At 33.3% G+C, this 19,184-nt stretch overlaps 1 protein-coding gene across 1 annotated transcript; it reads left to right on the top strand.

Moving 5' to 3' along the window:
* Window positions 1-3,294: 3,294 nt before the first annotated feature.
* LOC120133556 (inositol-tetrakisphosphate 1-kinase 1-like) lies at window positions 3,295-4,304 on the top strand. Its single transcript, XM_039150123.1, has one exon. It carries the CDS (start codon window positions 3,310-3,312, stop codon window positions 4,222-4,224), a length of 915 nt encoding a protein of 304 aa, XP_039006054.1. The 5' UTR covers window positions 3,295-3,309; the 3' UTR covers window positions 4,225-4,304.
* Window positions 4,305-19,184: the final 14,880 nt, after the last annotated feature.

A 19,184-nucleotide genomic window follows, 5' to 3' on the forward strand; every position in this document is an offset into this window, starting at 1 on the left:
CTCTTCGCATCAGGTACGTCTTAAAATTCGAGGATGAATTTTATTAAGGGGGAGAATTGTAATACCCCAAACAACGGGTCAATGACTAAAATATAGGGATTTAAAATTTGGTTATTTAATTTGAATAAATTGAAAAGTAAAAGGACCGATTTTAGAAATTGTGATTAAGACTTATTAGTAAGGATGTAAGAATGTAGGGGTGTTATAGTCTTTTAGCATGAAATAAGTTTAATATTCATTTCTAAAGATATTTATTAAGTGATGAAAAGGGGAAAATGATAAGTATGGAACTTTGGTTCTCTATTATACTTCTTCTCTTACCCGTAACTCCATTGCTAAGGTAAGATATGTTTCAAGTTGGTTATTTCATTCATTTTTGGATTGGTTTTGAAGCCTTGAGTGATATATAAACTTAAAGAAAGTTTAATGATGATTAAAACTAAGAAATTAGTGAGTTGTTAGTGAATTAGTAAAATGCATTTTTTAGTTATTTGATGAAATTTGGTCAGTAATTGGATTTTAAAATTGGTGTGATTTTTAGTTTTAAGTATTCTTTGTAGAATTTGGATGTTATAAGGAGATTTATGAATGTAAGTTAGTTGGGATAAGTGATAATGAGTTTGATGGCATGGTTGGAGATAAGAGTAAGAGATTTAGGTTAAAATTGGGTAAAAATCGAAGTGAAATAAGTAAAATCTAGGTAAGGGTATCGGTACTGGAATGCAAAAATGATATCGATACTGAAATGAGTATCGGTGCCATAGGAGATAAGTATCGATATTGTTGGAGAGGTACCGATACTATTCAGTCTGAAATTGAAGTTGTAATGTGGAATTAAGCCATTTTGAAAAGAATTTGAAATTAATAGTATTATTATTTTGTATAAATGTTAGAAAATATACTAACATTGTATTTTATATTGTATGTGTGATTATGGATGCTTGTGTAGATCGTAAGCAAATTCTTGAGACAAGCAAACAAAAAGGTAAAGAAAAAGTTCAAGAATAGTTGGTAAACTTTAAGGCATAATATTGATGCATACCAGCTAAGTGCATTTATTATGTACTTATATGATATGAGGATGACTTGTTATGAGTCAACCTCTAATATTTTTATAAAAGCATATTTTATCTCATTTTGAAATATTTTCATAAAGTTTATGACTTGTAATGCATATGTTACATTTTCGTATCAGTATTATGTGTACTTTTGGCACTATGTGTGCATCCATGGTATTCATAATGAGTTTGTGAATTACCATTTCGGCAATATATGTGCATCCATGATATTCATAATGAGTTTGTGAATTACCATTTCGACACTATGTGTGCATCCATGGTATTCATAATTAGTTTTTAAATTACCATTTCGGCACTATGTGTGCATCCATTGTATTCATAATGAGTTTGTGAATTACCATTTTGTTACCTTAGTATAGTGTTACTGTCACCACATAACCTATGCTTTTGTTTAGCACTTAGGTGCAACTCGTGTACCTTGCATTCTCAATTGACATACATTGGGCGAATAAATGGATACTTTGGAAAATTAATGATTTATGGGTGTGTTGGGCATACTAAATATTGTTTCGCATGTTATGTGAAAGAAATATTATTTATCAAATCAGTTTTATGTATTACTATTGTTTTTACGATTAAATTCATATTTTAATAGTTTATGATATGATTATGTTTTGATTTCACCTCTTTTATATTATTATGCCTCACTAAGTGATTACATATGGGAACAAGGGACAACCAACCTAAGTGATTACTTAGCGTGTGATGGTTTCAGGCGTAGGTAAAAGCATACAAGCGGAGGAGTAAGGAGTGTAGCTGACATCGTAAATCAAAAGTTGCCTTGTTAGTAACTGTATGACATTTATGTCTACTTTTGATATTATTAAATGGCATGTAATAGATTTAAGATGATGCTCTAGAATGTATTTGACTTATAATGTGGTAGTATGTATTATGTTATAACTTTAAAGTTATTTTATATAATATAGTTAATGAATGTTTTATTATTAATATATTAAAATATTTTATTTATAGAAACAAAATTTTACTAGTTTTCAAATACAGAAATGTTTTAAAAAGTAATGTGACATCTATGACTCATGTACGGGAACGTATACGGGAAATGAGTGTTACAGCCTCCCACTTTTTAGATGAAATCATGGCTACATTCATCCTAAATTAAGTCCAAATTTATCCGAAGAAACTATGATAATCGGCCACATAAAGAGATAAGAAAATACAAGCTAATAAAGTGCATTCATCACCATTAAGGTGAAGCATTCAACACCATTTGTAAAACTCTTCATATGGTTCCTATCAACACTATAAATAGGCATCTCCATTGCTTTTTTAAACATACCTTTTGCATATATAAAAAACCTTTAGATAGTTTGATTTCATTCTAGTTCTTTTGAAGAATTATATCGGCTTCAACATAATCTTATAGTCTTCATCCATTTCATTTGCTTATACCATTGGTTCCTAGCTCATATATAGCTAGTGGATCATGTTCCACCCACTATCATTTTGTTTCCATATACTTATATTGTTGGTTCCTAACTTCCATATAGTTAGAGGATCACAATCCATCCACCTTCAAAATCACCTTAGTTTACGCTAACTCTATCAATCCTTCACAACTTTCCTTCACTTCCATTCAACAACCACAACTTATATTCTTTCATCACCTTCAAACCATTTCATAATAACTTACATCCTTTTGTTTTCAATTTTACATATATCAATTTTCTTCTTACAATATTGTTTGTGCAATTTCAAAATTCAAGTAAAGCACTATCGATTTCTTACTTGAATCACGATCGGGCAACAACATATATGATTCGGGCCACAAAACCGGGATCATATCACCATTGATGAACCACTGTCAACTGGTGGGAGGGTGAGGTATCAATGAGAGGTTGTGATGGGGTTGTAATTTGGGATTTAGGGTTTTAAGTATAATTTAGGGATTTAAGGGTATATGTGTAAATTCTAAAGGTATAATTTAAAATATGATTTAAATATGTCATGTTATATAAAATTAATAATAAAATAATCTATGTCGTCATAGAATGATTAAAATAGGAACAGTTTCTAAAGTTTAGAGAGTAAATTAGAAAATTTGAAAGTGCGATGAGTAAAATAGAATAGAGAGTAAAGTTTAAAAATAATGGTGTAATTTACCCTATAAATATTGTACTTCTCACGTGCTACCAATCGTGCTTTGAAGTTGATAAATTTTCTTAGTTTTGTGCAGCCTCGTTTCCATTTTCTCACCTTCCTCTGAAAGATGTCAAACGATCTTTCTTCAAAACCCTACCAAGTCGGCTATGCTTTAACTCCAGAAAAGGAGAAAACTTTCATCCTACCTTCCCTCCTTTCCCACGCCTCCCAGAATGGTGTGTCTTTATTGAAAATCGACCCCAGCAAACCTCTGATCCAACAAGGACCGTTCGATTGCATCCTCCACAAACTGTACGACTCCGATTGGAAACAAAATCTTGAAGACTTCGCTTCCCAAAACCCTAACATCCCCATCATAGACTCCCCAGATTCCATCGAGATTCTCCACAGCAGAATCTCAATGCTCGAAACTGTTTCGAAACTGAAAATAAACAACACCGGAGTCCCCAATCAGATTACCATCAATGAAGTCACGGATTGGGAAAATCTGGAAATTAACTTCCCGTCGATCGCAAAGCCGTTAGACGCGGACGGTAGTGAGACGTCGCATAAAATGCATCTCGTCTTCGAAAAGGATGGGTTAAAGAACATACCGCTGCCGTTTGTTTTACAGGAGTTTGTTAATCACGGTGGCGTCATCTTTAAAGTCTACGTCGCCGGAAAATATTCTCGGTGCGTGAAACGGAAGTCGTTGCCTGATATTTCGGAGGAGAAACTGATGATTTCGAGAGGTGCGCTGCCGTTTTCACAGATTTCAAATCTGACTGCAGCTGGCGGCGGTGCCGAAGGTTGTGAATTCGAAAAGATGGAAATACCCCCGGAAAATTTAGTGAAGAAATTAGTGGAAGGGTTAAAGGAGGAGTTGAGGTTGAATTTGTTTAACTTCGATGTGATTAGGGATGTCAAAAGCAGGGATGATTACCTAGTCATTGATATAAATTACTTTCCGGGGTATGCAAAAATGCTGGATTTCGAGTCCGTGATAACGGAATTTTTACTCGATGTGTGCTCGAAGAGATGAAATTTGGCGAAAATTGAGGATCGGATGTACTTTGTTGAACCTTTGAAGTTCTAATAAGCTCACGTTTTAGCATGCTTTGTATCATCTAACACTGGTAATCGTAGTGCATGGATTATTCCAATACTTGTTTTCTTTTACTTGACTCCTTTTTTTATTGCTGTGTCAAATGTGGATTCTATTCTGTTCTTGTTTGCAAATTGAGCTAAAGTTTTACCTAGAGGAAACCAATCTTGCTGTGCTATGTTATCATCTAGATACATGTCTACCATGGGATTTCTTCTATCATTTTATATATACTCAGAGGATCGAATTGTATACCAATGTTGTATACCGATGTCCGGATACGTATTGGATGCCTTATGGTACTTGTGTGATCATTCGAATAACATAACCATGGGTGATCGTTCGAATAACATAGGTACTTGTGTGATAATGTGCTATTCTCTAATCTCCTCCCCCCATAAGATTACAGTATTTGTTTGAATAACATAGCCATGGGTGATCGTTTCAGGAGTCTTGGATATAGTTACATGTCTACCACGGGGTTTCTTCTATTTTTTTATATACTCAGGATCATATTGTATACCTATGTTCGAATATGTATTCGATGCCATAGGTACATTAGAGGGAATAAGTAGTTTGGTTAACATAGCTACTTGTGTGATAATGCTATTCTCTAATCTCCTTCCCCCTCCCTAAAGATTATAGTATGCAAATGAGAATTATGGCTCTTGTTGAGTTATTAGGTTTAACTCTGTGTTAGGCTCAATGTTAAAGTTCGTCATTTAAGCTTAAATCGGATAATGGTGGTTGGATGGAGCGTCTGCATGCCGTGTGCTTGGCTTTTTCATTTTTCATTGTTTAGGCCATGCCTAAAATAGGTTCTTATGATAGGGAGAAGAGCAGTATTAAAAAGGGCTCAAGGTGCACCAAAGCGATAGGGGTATTATAGCCGAGGCGCAAGGCACGCGCCTTATTGAAGTGAGGTGCACTTACTGAAAATTAAATATATACTGATATTCTGGGCTTATTCTTAGGTTTGTTAAAACAAAATAGGCACATTTTTCACAGGCCACTTTTATTCCTTTGTGGTGGCTTAGGACAAAGTGGGCACATTTTTCTATTCATTTTTGTACATCGACAGCTTGCTTTTACCTTTGCCTTCACTTGAAGACAACTTTTGTATTACCCTCGACTTCCTTTCTCCTTCACATGTATTAAAACTCTTAATAAGTGTTGGCTCAAGTCTTAAAGAAGTCAAGCCAAGTAATATTTTAACAAAGTGACAGAACAGGTCCCTATCTTCCAGCTTGTCTCTTATATCCTTTTTCTCTCATTCACGTGCCTAAAAGCTCTATCCTTTTTCTTTTTCTTCTTCTTCCTCCTCTTCTTCTTCCTCCTCTTCTTCGTCTCCATTGTTAGTGTTTGCTTTGATATAAAAAATGTAAAGGCGACGCCTTTTTGCGCCTCCGTGCCTGCTCCGCTTCATTGATATTGCCTCGCCTCAGTGCCTTGGCACGCCTCAGCTGCGCCTTTTTATGCGCTTCATTGATATTGCCTCGCCTCAGTGCCTTGGCACGCCTCAGTTGCGCCTTTTTAAACACAGGAGAAGAGTTCCCTTTGCTCCGTATGCTCATTTCACATCTAATTTTATTTTTTCCGAATAGTCTGGGTGATTTTAAGATTGTATTTGTTTATAACTTTCTTAATCTATTGACAATGCATACATACTCTACAGTTACGACGTTATTGTTCAAACTCAAGACTTATAGGAAGTCAACATTTCTTTTTACCACTGAGGTCACTTGATAGATTTATTTCAGATCTAATTAAATTAGACGATGGAAAGGATTTAGATTTTGTGTTAAATCTTGAAATTATGTGATAGGGTGTATATATGCAAATGGTGGGAGAATAATATATGCAAATGGTGGGAGAAGAATATATGCAAATAGGGAATACTTGTGTGTTGTGTGAATGCAAAGTCTTGTTTAGTTTAGATAATGGGAGGAGAATAATTCTAAGGCAAAATATTCTTTTGCCTTTTGCTTTTCTAGTGACTGATAAGATTAGTATTGTGAAATCTATATCCATCTTTAACTATTCAAACTCCTTAGTAATTGAGAAATTATTAAAATGTCCTTTTAGCTAAATAATAATTAATATTATTTATATTATCTTTTCATACTTTTTATAACTTTTAAATATAACAATTAAAATGATTTATTCCTTGTTCTATGCAAGTACAATTGATATCGTTCTTGATATATTATGCAAGAAGACGTTAGATCAAACATGTATATTAAATTATAATATAAAAAATTATTATAATAATAATATCAATTAAATTAAAATTCAATTAATATTATTATATCATATAAAATGTAAAATGTAACAAACATTTCTTAGGATGCTCGGGAAAGGTCGAAGTTTATGTCTTGGGAAGGTTAAAAAAAGTCCAAGTTTAAGTCACAAAAATTTCCTAGCAAGCTTGAAAAAAGCCCAGAAATCTAAAAGAGTTGAAGTTTAGAAACAATGTTTTACCGTTCTAATTATTTTTGAATTATAACTAAAAAAAAAACTTTTTATTAACTTCATATCATCGCAGGTCAAATAAACTCTAAATTTTTTTCTACGTAAGGCAAGGCAAGGGATAGGGGTAGTGGTGAGTAAAACTTGATTTGATCCCAAAAAATTGAATTTTTTTATTGGATTTAACTTGATAATTTGATTTTTTTTAATATAATGGATCTGGTTTGGAAGCAACAATTAGTATTTGCAATTATTTGAAAAGGAAGCTCACATCATTTGAAAAGGATGTCACCTTATTACATACAACTAAAAAGGTCGCAATCTAACTATTTAGGATACTGCCACTTTTAGCCGACATAACAAAATCATAGTCTCAATCTTCAAGATACAAAAACAATTTTCATGAAATGAGTTTTAAAAATATCAATTGATGCATGAAAAGCACACATCAATAATATTCATAATTTATAAATACACTAATTAGTGATTTAAACTCGTCATTATAAATAAATACACTAATTAGTGATTTAAACTCATCATTATAAATATTTGGTTCAAACATGTCCAATTTCATCAACATGCATCAAAAGTGATTTTCAAAATCTTAATTAAGGCCTAAAGAGAGATAATTTACAGATCACTAAATTGTTTCCCTAAAGTCCAATTATGAATAAAAATAATTCATGAGAGTGTCTAGGTGTCAAAATTAAGGCCAATTAAAACTAATTAGTAAATAATGTGAGTTTAGCAATATTAATCATTTAAATTAAATCCAATTAATCCATTAATAAATTATTTAAAAAAAATACTAATCAATCATGGAGATCAAAACCTAATCAAAAGATACAGGCCAAAAACAACTTCAGTCATGCCAATTTATACCAAATTGAACCAATTAACGTTTTAATTACAAATTAAAAGTTATGTTCAAAATATGGATCAAAACGTAAAATTCTAAATCCATTAATGACATTCTATTTTGTGCAAATCAACTATGGAAATCAAAATTACAAACTACATGTCGAGAATAAATTAATTAACCAAGCCGCTGAAAACTGATCACCAATTATGCACATTAATCACGTTAATCCTCTCGGCTAACCAAGGAAATAAATCATTAAGCCACACGTTTCAAAATTAAATTAAAATATATTTTAAAAAATCATGTAATTGAAGGCAAAACCAATTTGATCGATATCACACTCAAACATAGATCAGTATAGGGATCTTGAAAAAAACACGTTTAGTCAAGCAGATTAACTACGAACATTAAACCAAAAACGTGCATATATAAAAAAAATAATTTCAATTTTGTTACCTTTTTCAAATATGTAAATTCGCAGTTGAACATTCGCTCGCCCAAGATTTGAAGGTTCATTTGTCGTCTTGATGCTTTATCGTTCTACTTCTCTTGATTCACATAGCTCTTTCTCTTCTCTTTTCACATATTAATTTTTCCAAAGATTTGTGCTTTTTACTTTTCTTAGCCTCTTTTCCCCCTTTGCAAGGTGTGAAGACGAGTAGAAATAGGGATATAGGGAGAATAGTCTACCAGTGCTGAAAGACCAGATTTTGCATGATTCTTCGGGAGTTTGAATTGTAGTGGGATATGAGATTTTATGGGATTAGGTAGTTTTTTTTTTAAATGTGGTAGTGACAAAGTTCTCCCAAGAAAGGAACTCTATTAGGTTTTTATTTTTATTTTTATTATTTTAAAAAAGAATGGGCTAGAGTTTTCCTTTAGGTTTTGGGTTGTGTAAAGATTTTTGGTGATTTTGGATTCGGGCTTAAGTATTGGGCCCATAAAAAATTTGTAAATACAATTGCTCTTCTTTGTCCATTGTTGAGCAACATGAATAGGGAAAAGACCTAAAATAACAAATTTTGTATGAATTTTTCTAGAAGATGAATAATGTGCTCAACTCTTTCATAACAAAGGAACATCAAAGCTCACTCAGTCTCAAAATCTGCTCTACTCATCCATAACAAAGGAATGCTAAAGCATACTGGATCTCAAAATTTTGCTCTACTCCTCCATAACAAAGGAACGCTAGAGCTTACTCGGTCTTTAAAGTTTCCTCTACTCCTCCATGACAAAAGAACGCTAGAGCTTACTCTATTTTAAAAATTTGCTCTAATCCTCCATAACAAAGGAATGCTAGAGCTTACTAAATCTTGAAAATCTTCTCTACTCCTCCATAACAAAGGAACGCTAAAGCTTACTCGATCTCAAAAATTTGATCTTATGATTTGAAGTAATGAAATATGTCTTTCCCTTTCAACCCAAGGCAATGATATACTTCTTGACACTTCAAGTTAAGGCAATGAAACATGTTCTTGACATTGATGGCTCGGAGACCTTTAAAAATCATTTCATTGAGGTATTTTCATCACTTGTATGAAATATCATTCTAACTTCAAAATATGCACTTATCTTTAAGGAATCATCACGTTCAGAAATTTGGATATGTTCACACATACAACGCTTATATTGAAATTCTTCTTTTTCTTAGAAACTTGTTATCTTAAGAAAAAATCATCTTTACCTTAAGAGGGATTGGAAATATCTCAAGGGAAATTGATTTTTCTTCAAGTGAAACTGGTCTCACTATAGAAAAATGATGCTCAAGGGAAATTTATCTCAAGTGTGACAAAAAATTATATTTCAAGAAAAATTGGTATCAAGGGAGACAAAATTTGTTTCAAAAAATGATCTCAAGAGAGAGAGAAATCTATGTCAAGGGAGATAGTCATAAGAGAGAGAAAATGTGTAAAAGAAGCAATATCAAGGGAGATAAAATTGATGTTTCAAGAGAAATTATCTCAAGGAAGATAAAATCAGTGTTTCAAGGGAAAATAATTCTCAAGGGAGACAAAAATATTTGTTTCAAGGGAAACAAGTCTCAAGGGAGATAAAATCAATGTTTCAAGGGAAACAAGTCTCAAGGGAGACAAAATCAGTGTTTCAAGGGAAACAAGTCTCAGAGGGGACAAAAATATTTGTTTCAAGAGAAATAGGTCTCAAGGGAGACAAAATCAATGTTTCAAGGGAAACAAGTCTCAAATGAGACAAAAATCTTTGTTTAAAGAGAAACTTGTCTCAAGGGAGACAAAATCAATGTTTCAAGGGAAACAAGTCTCAAGGGAGACAAAATCAGTGTTTCAAGGTAAACAAGTCTCAAGGTAGAAAAAAATCTTTATTTCAAGGGAAACGAATCTCAAGGGAGACAAAATATTTATAGGAATCTCAAGAGAGATTTCAAGAGAGAATTTGAAAAGGTCCTCAAGGGAGGATAATCAAGGTAATAGCTTTAAAAAATTAAAGTGAATATCTCATCTAATAATAGATATACTCATAAATGAATGTGTGAATGTCATGTATGAATATTTGATGCAAATATGCATGTTCATGTGAAAATATATGTCAATGATGCATGCTTTTAGGATTGGTGGTGATGCAAAGATGCTTGAAGAAGTCTTCTTTCTCGAATCTACCTTGATCTTTTTGACTTTGTTCTTTCTCAATTTGAATATGTCTTTGTCATTCTTGAATCATTTTTCTTCTTTACTTGCCCCAAGCTTTCATCTTCTACATTTCTTCAATTTTGAGCTTTTGATTCGGAGTGACCCTTGTCAATTTCAAAAATATCTTTTTTATTTTTCAAGAGAAATAATTTTATATGAAAATGTTTATTCCTTTATCATCTCTCAAATCCTTAAGAGTTTTATGAAAATCTTTTCAAAATGAAATCATTACCACAATTGAAATATTTTTTAAAACATAAGTTTATCAAAAATCAAATAAATCAACTACTCTTTTAATATTTCTGAACTATAGCTCTTTGACATGTGTCAAGACTAATGGTGACTTTAAGGTGAGAAAATCTAGAAATGGAAAAGAAAGTTATTTTAGGATTGGCTCTTTTGGTAAGGCTTGACTATAAGTGCTTATTTTAGTTAATATTTCACTTTTAAATTACTCTTTAATCATTGATTTTTGTGGCTTATTTGTTCATTTTAATTCATTTTTTGTACAGGACGTAAGATTCTGGAAATTGCACAAAAAGGACATAATTCTGCAGTTTTTTATTTTCGGAATCAAAGCTAGCTGGAATTCGGATTTGAATTAAACTCAAGTTTAGGATAATCTTTTAAATATTATATTTTATCTTTGTATTTTAGTTTAAATAGGTTTTAGTATTTTAATTAAGTTTTAGGATATTATTTTTATATTTTATATTTGTTATAGGTATTTTAGTTTAAATAGGTTTTAGTATTTTAATTAGGATTTAGAATATTATATTTGTTTTCGGTATTTTAGTTTAAATAGTTTCAAGTGTTTTAATTATGATTTAAGATGTTTTAGCTTGTTTTTAAGAATTTGAAGGCTATAAATACCCTCTTAGGGTAAGCCTACAAACATATCTCTCTCATTTGAGAATAAAATCTTCTTTTTCTCTTTAGCATTCTCTTTATTTTTCACATACTTTTCTTTTATGCTAAGTATGACTTTGGTCATGCTTAGCTAATTCTCTTTCAAGCCGAAGGCTAAAGCGAATGCTCAATTCCAAACGTGAGAATTGTAAGGTACTTAAATCGCTTCAGATTTTCTCTCTGTTTTCTAAGCTTACTTTTCAAATCAAAATGATTTTGACATTGGTTCGGATATTTTTATGGTTAATGTTTGAAGAATGATTTGCTTATTGAAGCATATTCAACTTCCCGAGAACACACTTAGCAAAATTGTTTGCTAAGAGGAAACTAAGATCAAAATCAGTTGTTATTGAAATGACACAATCCGAGTTGGCAGCGAAGAATTGTTCTTGCAGTAACCGACATGAATCTTGAAGTAAAAATCAGTTTCGATGATCTAAGGAATTTGAGACGAAGCTGAAGTCTGAGGCTACTTTCACTATAAGTTTTCTTTATCTCGACCTCTTTTATTTATTTCTTTCTTTTATTTAATTATTATTTTTTATTTTAAAAACAACTTTTAAAAAATCATTTTTTATATTTATTACTATTAATATTTATTATATTATTATTTTTCTTTTTTATTTATTTTATTTTAATATATCTTTTCAACTTCATCTGGAATTCTATCTTTCTCTAAAATCAAGAAACAATTTTATTAAATCATAAAAACCATAGTCCCTATGGATCGACCATGCTTATCTATACTACATTTTCCTTTTTTTTATTAAGAAGCCAAGAATTATTTTGATAGCAAAACGACGGTTATCAAATTAACGCCACTGTCGGGGACTAACGGCAAGTATTGATTTATTTTTCTAGTTTTTGATTCATGACCAGAAGAAACCCAGGTGAATTAGTAGATCTAGATCCGGAGATCAAAGCAGACGCATACAACATTTCGATGGCAGAAGAACAAACGATTCAAGAACTAGTCACAACACCTATCACTCAGACGCTATTATGCATTAATTTTCCTAGTGGAGGGATTCCTTTTCAATTAAAGAAGCGACTCATTCATCTTCTTCCCACTTTTCACGGCTTTCCCACTGAAGATCTGTACAAACACTTGTTGGAATTCCACATGGTTTGCACTAGCATAAAACCACATGGAGTTACCGAAGATCAAATTAAATTGAGAGCTTTCCCTTTCTCTTTAACCGACTTGGCTAAAGATTGATTATTTTATTTACCTCCAAATTTAGTTAATTCATGGGATGACATGAATCGAATTTTTCTTGATAGGTTCTTTTCAGCGGCTAAAGCAAGCGAGTTACGAAGAAGCATTTTTTCCATTCAACAAAAGAGAGAAGAAATTATTTATGACTATTGGGAGCGATTTAAAAAGCTTTGCGCATGTTGTCCATAACACGGATTAAGTGAGCAAACGTTACTTCAATACTTTTATTAAGGTCTTTAGCCAATGGAAATGAACATGGTGGATGCCACCAGTGGAGGAGCATTAGTCAACATGACCCCAACAATAGCAAGGAAATTGATTTCAACCATGGCAGCCAACTCTCAACAGTTTTCAAGTGAACCCAGCCGACGGGTTCACGAGATAAGTACTTTTTCCCTTGAGAATAAGTTAGACAAATTAACTGAAAAAGTTGATTCACTTGTTGCAGGAAAATCTGGAGCAACAAGAGCATGTGGGATATGCACAAAACTAGACCATCCGACGGATTGCTGCCCACTGATACAAGAAGGAGGCAATGCAAAAATCAATGCCATAGGGAACTTTCCAGGTCTTCTAAAAAGACAATACAAATCATACAATAATGCTTACAATCCAGGATGACAAGACCACCCGAACTTCAGCTATGCGGAAAATCAAAGACCAACGTATCAACCAAGGCCTCCTCCTCAACAACAAACACAAAAGTCATCATTGGAAGAACTCATAGGAAAGTTGGCAATTTCACAAGAAAAATTGATTGCATCACAGGAAAAATTCCACAACTGAACTGAAACACATCTTCAAGAGTTAGATAACCAAGTAAGCCGACTAGCTCAAACTATGGGAAAATTGGAATCATAAGGAAGACCACATTCTCAAACAGAGTTAAATCCGAGAGAGAATGTTAGTGCCACCACACTCAGAAGTGGAAAATTTATCTCACCCGAAGTTCCAGCAGAAAAAGACGCACATCAGGAAGAACAAGAGGAAACACCACCTCCAGAAATACAAGGTACGTTAGACTCACATCATTCTCTTTCTTCTCATAAAATAATGCTGCCACCCTTCCCATCAAGGTTGATGAAGCGTGATAAAATAGCTGAAGAAAATGAGATCTTAGAGGTGTTCCAAAAAGTTCAAGTCAACATACCTCTTCTTGAATTAATTCGAAAAGTACCAAGGTATGCTCGATTTTTAAAAGAACTTTGCACTACAAAGAGGAAATTAATAGGGCACGAAAAGGTAAATTTGGGAGAACATGTCTCTGAAATTTTTCAATGAAAGCTCCCACCAAAGATGAAGGATCAAGGTATGTTCGCTATACCTTGAAAAATAGGTGATTTTAAAATTAAACGTGCAACGTGTGACTTAGGAGCTTCAATCAATGTTATGCCATTATCTATTTATAAAATTATTACTAACGAGCCTTTGAAGGAAACGGGAGTAACTATACAGTTGGTTGATCGGTCTGTGATCTATCTAATGGGAATGATGGAAAATGTCTTAGTGAAGGTCGATGTATTATTTTTTCCTGTAGATTTCTATGTCATTAACATGGAACATGATAGGTCATATACTTATTCCGATGTACTTTTAGGAAGACCCTTCCTAAGCACCGCACATACAAAGATCGATGTTAGAAGTAGCATACTGACAATGGAATTTGATGGTGAGATCGTTGAATTTGATGTTTACAAAACAATGAAATGCCCTGATCATATTGAAAGAATTAATTCTGTTGATGTTATAGATCCTTCAATTGATGAATATAGTGAATTTAATTTTTCCATGGATCCTGAACTTTTCCACGAAGAGGAAGAAAGAGAGTTTGAAAATTTTAATGCAATCAATTCTGATTTATTTTTACATTCCTCTAAAACTAAAATTTTACCTTCTGCTTTGCAGGCACCTGAGATAAAACTGAAACAAATGCTGAAAAACTTAAAGAGTGCCTTTTTAGGAGAAAATACTACTTCACCGGTTATCTCAGATAAACTGTCAAAGCTAAAAAAAGATTCGAAGAATAACCTATGAGAATGTTAATTCGACAAAGTGAAAATAAAAAATCGTAGAATTTCTCAAATTCTTAGTTGGAAAAAGTGTATGAAGTGGAAGAAGTATTTCTCTTAGAACTTGTAGTCTGTATCAGGTCGCCAAGCTAACGACGTTAAACAAAAGCGCTTGATGGGAGGCAACCCATTTCATTTTATTTTCATTTTATTTATCTATTTCATTCCATTTATTTTATTTTATTTTATTTTTCTATGAACATATTCGAATTCCGATCGAATATTTCTTACCTTCGCCCGGGCTCGTCTCGACATGACTATGGTTGCGGTCATCACTAGATTGGGGAGTATTCTTTTTCCCTCTCTTTGTTTTTAAATTCGATATACGTTTTGGGACAAAATGGAATAAGTGAGGTGGGAGGATAAGCATGTGTCAAATTTTTCCTTGACTTATTTAATTGTTTGAAATTGAGTTATTCTGATGTTGATATGTTGGGATCGTTGGTTGCTAGTCTTGAATTTCGCTTTATACTCTTGATTCCTTTTGGATTATGACCATGTTTTTTATCGAATTTAATTTGCATGATTGGTGATTGATATAGCTGGTGAAGTTTTTGTTAAGTATTGATATTTCATGCTTTTGTCAATAGAGATGAACTTGACTCAATGCATATAAACTTTTCTTGTGACATTTGAGCCTAACGATCATACATTTTCTTTCTTGCTCATTGTTTGACTTGTGTGTGCTAAACTAATTAGGATATTCTAGAACTTGTAATCACAATGCATATCGAGACTACATGTTAAACGTAATGTTTTAATATGATAGGGGCACCTTGGATAAACCCACTCTTCCCAAAAAGCCTACCCATTTATATATCCACTAATGAACCATGTTTGAGCCTATTTCTCTATCTTTGTTTTACACCTCATAATTAAACCCGATGCCTTTTTTTTATTTTTCCTCTCTTTTCACACCCTTATCGAGACTTGAGATCTTGTATCGTTGTTGTTCCATGAAGAAAAAAAGGGGAAAAAAACAAGTTGTTCACTGTTTCGAACAGCAAAAAAAAGAAAAAAACAAAAACAATAAAAGGGAAGAAAAAATCGACCGCTTCAATTGTCTTTCATCTATTCTTTTTCCTTGTTTTGTTCTTCATTGCGCTTCATGTTCATTCATGGTTGTTCTTAATTATTTTGATCTCTTGTTTCGGTATTTTAAACCTTTCTTTTCGGCCTTTTCCCTACCCTAACCTAAGCCTCGTTACACCTTGTTTAAAGACCTCTTGATTATTGCATTATGTTCATTTTTCGTAGTGGAGACTTGATTGGATTCCAAGCCTATGATAATATTTTGATTAGTTTTAGTTTGAGCGATTTCATTTACCCCAAACACTTTGAGCGGATATGTGTGAATCTTTGTGAGGTATTGAGTCATGTTTCATTGAAATTGACAATTAATTGAGATATCTTGCTTACTTTAAATTTTATTGGTTGTACCTTTGCTTGATTGTTACTTTAATTTGGTAAATATCATGGACTAGTTCGATTGGAAGTTTGAGGAATAAATTGAAATTAAAGATGACAACTTATGATTTTGATATGTCAATTGAGGAATGCTTGAGGACAAGCATTGAATAAGTGAGGGGGAATTTGATAAGTGCTTATTTTAGTTAATATTTCACTTTTAAATTACTCTTTAATCATTGATTTTTTTGGCTTATTTGTTCATTTTAATTCATTTTCTGTACAGGACGTAAGATTCTGGAAATTGCACAAGAAGGACACAATTCTGCAGTTTTTTTTTTCGGAATCAAAGCTAGCTGGAATTCGGATTTGATTTAAAATCAAGTTTAGGATAATGTTTTAAATATTATATTTTATCTTTGTATTTTAGTTTAAATAGGTTTTAGTATTTTAATTAAGTTTTAGGATATTATTTTTATATTTTATATTTGTTTTAGGTGTTTTAGTTTAAATAGGTTTTAGTATTTTAATTAGGAATTAGAATATTATATTATTTTTTAGGTATTTAGTTTAAATAGTTTTAAGTGTTTTAATTAGGATTTAAGATGTTTAAGCTTGTTTTTAGGAATTTGAAGGCTAGAAATACCCTCTCAGGGTAAGCCTAGAAAACATCTCTCTCATTTGAGAATAAAATCTTATTTTTCTCTCTAACTTTCTCTCTATTTTCGCATACTTTTCTATTATTCTAAGTATGACTTTAGTCATGCTTAGCTAATTCTCTTTCAAGCCGAAGGCTAAAGCGAAGGCTCAATTCCAAACGTGAGAATTGTAAGGTACTTAAATTGCTTCGGATTTTCTCTCTGTTTTCTGAGCTTACTTTTCAAATCAAACGATTTTTACATTGGTCCGGATATTGTTATGGTTAACGTTTGAAGAAGGATTTGCTTATTGAAGCATATTCAACTTCCTGAGAACACATTTAGCAAAATTGTTTGCTAAGAGGAAATTGAGATCGGAATCAGTTGTTATTGAAACGACACAATTCGAGTTGGTAACGAAGAATTGTTCTTGAAGTAACCGACGTGAATCTTGAAGTAAAAATCAGTTTCGATGATCTGAGGAATTTGAGATGAAGCTGAACTCTGAGGCTGCTTTCACTATAATTTTTCTTTATCTCGACCTCTTTTATTTATTTATTTCTTTCTTTCTTTTATTTAATTCTTATTTTTTATTTTAAAAACAACTTTTAAAAATCCCCCTTTTTATATTTATTACTATTAATATTTATTATTATATTATTCTTCCTTTTTATTTATTTTATTTTAATATATCTTTTCAACTTCATCTGGAATTCTATATTTTTCTAAAATCAAGAAACATTTTTATTAAATCATAAAAACCATAGTCCATGTGGATCGACCATGCTTCTCTTTACTACCTTTTCCTTTTTATTTATTAAGAAGTCAAGAATTATTTTGATAGAAAAACGACGGTTATCATTGACTCTTCAAGCTCTTATATGTTCATCAATCCGTTCAAGATAATTGTCAAAATCTTGGTAACTTCGTGTATGTCTTCTGGAAATGTCCGTCAATTCTAATTTCTGGAAAGTGCTTTATGGTGTGTGGAGCTTCATCAAAATTCTGGAGGATTACTTCTTCTACATTAGTAATGCAACTTTGACTCAATTATTCAAGCCTCCTTTTCAGGTTTTCAACTTGAATCCACCTTTTGGTTACAAGATGCTCTTTGCGGGTTTTCATCTTTAGCCCATTTTTTGAGTCGTAAGGCCCTTACATTTTTCACCTTTGACCTTTTCTTTTTTAGACCTAGGGATTAATCTAATCACAAATCTTTAGCTCATGTGGAGAGCGTGCGCGTCGAAAAGAGCTTTCCGGATTGGGGTCTTATGCGCGATTCTGACACCTGTAGCCAAAGTTATGGCCAAAAGACTGAAACATACTCAAAACGACCCCAATGAGGAACATGTCACAATCAATTCCCGCCTTTGCGCTGATCTGCCAACTCATGGTATCTCAGCGCCATCAACGTGCAATCTGACAGCTCAGCATCATCTGTCTCGGATCCCCCTGCATCAGTCACCCCGGGTTGGAAAGAACTCGTCCTCGAGTTCAGAGTAGTGTCATCAGGATCCACAAAACAATGACTCAGGTGCTTCACATTAAAGACATCAGAAGTCTTCAAGTGACTGGGAAGTCGCAACCTGTAAGCATTATCATTTATCTTCTGCACGACCTCACAAGGTCCAATCTTCCGATCCTTAAGCTTATTATACTCACCAACAGGAAAACGATCACGAGTTAATACAGCCCAAACAAAATCACCAACATCAAAAAGTACCTGACGACGATGATTGTCGACCCGAGTCTTGTACTTGGTATTGCTCTCATGAATGGTCTGTTTCACCTGCTCATGGATACCCCGAAGATACTTTGCCATCTCATCTGCTTTAGGACTGAAACGTCCTATACGTGGAATAGGGGCTAAGTCCAACACCCCGGATGGGTTCTGACCATAGACAATCTCAAATGGGCTTAAACCTGTGGTTCTGTTTTTTGATCTGTTGTAGGCAAATTCTGCCTGAGGCAATGCCAAATCCCACTGCTTCGGCTTCGTTCCTACCAAACACCTTAAAAGGTTTCCCAAACTTCGGTTCACCACCTCAGCCTGGCCATCCGTCTGGGGGTGGTAGGCGCTACTGAAATTCAACTGCGTTCCCAGTTTCCCCCACAGGCTCTTCCAGAAATGACTGATGAACTTAGTATCACGATCTGAAGTGATGGATTGAGGAACACCATGTAAACACACAATCTCCTTGAAATAGAGATGGGCAATCCGGTCAGCATCCATAGTCTTTCTGCAAGCTACAAAATGAGCCATCTTGGAAAACCTGTCAACCACAACAAAGATAGAATCAGAGGCCCTTTGGGTGCGGGGTAAGCCTAGTACAAAATCCATGCTGACATCGAACCAAGGAGCTTCAGGAACAGGTAAGGGAGTGTACAATCCCGCATTGGTGAGAACTCCCTTAGACCACTGGCACACATAACAACGGTCCACATAATGGGCCACATCACTAGTCAACTTGGGCCAATAAAATTCAGAAGAGATAAGGGCCAATGTCTTATCTCGGCCAAAGTGTCCCTCATTATGGAGTTCACTTATAATTTGCTGCCTCAATGAACAATCTGGAATGCACAATTGTAATCCACGAAACAGATACCCATTATGCAAAACAAAATAATGACGGTGACCCTCAGTTACCTCCTGAAATATCC

Source organism: Hibiscus syriacus, unplaced genomic scaffold (assembly GCF_006381635.1).
Source record: "Hibiscus syriacus cultivar Baekdansim isolate YM2019G1 unplaced genomic scaffold, ASM638163v2 tig00110584_pilon, whole genome shotgun sequence".
NCBI classification, from domain to species: domain Eukaryota; kingdom Viridiplantae; phylum Streptophyta; class Magnoliopsida; order Malvales; family Malvaceae; genus Hibiscus; species Hibiscus syriacus.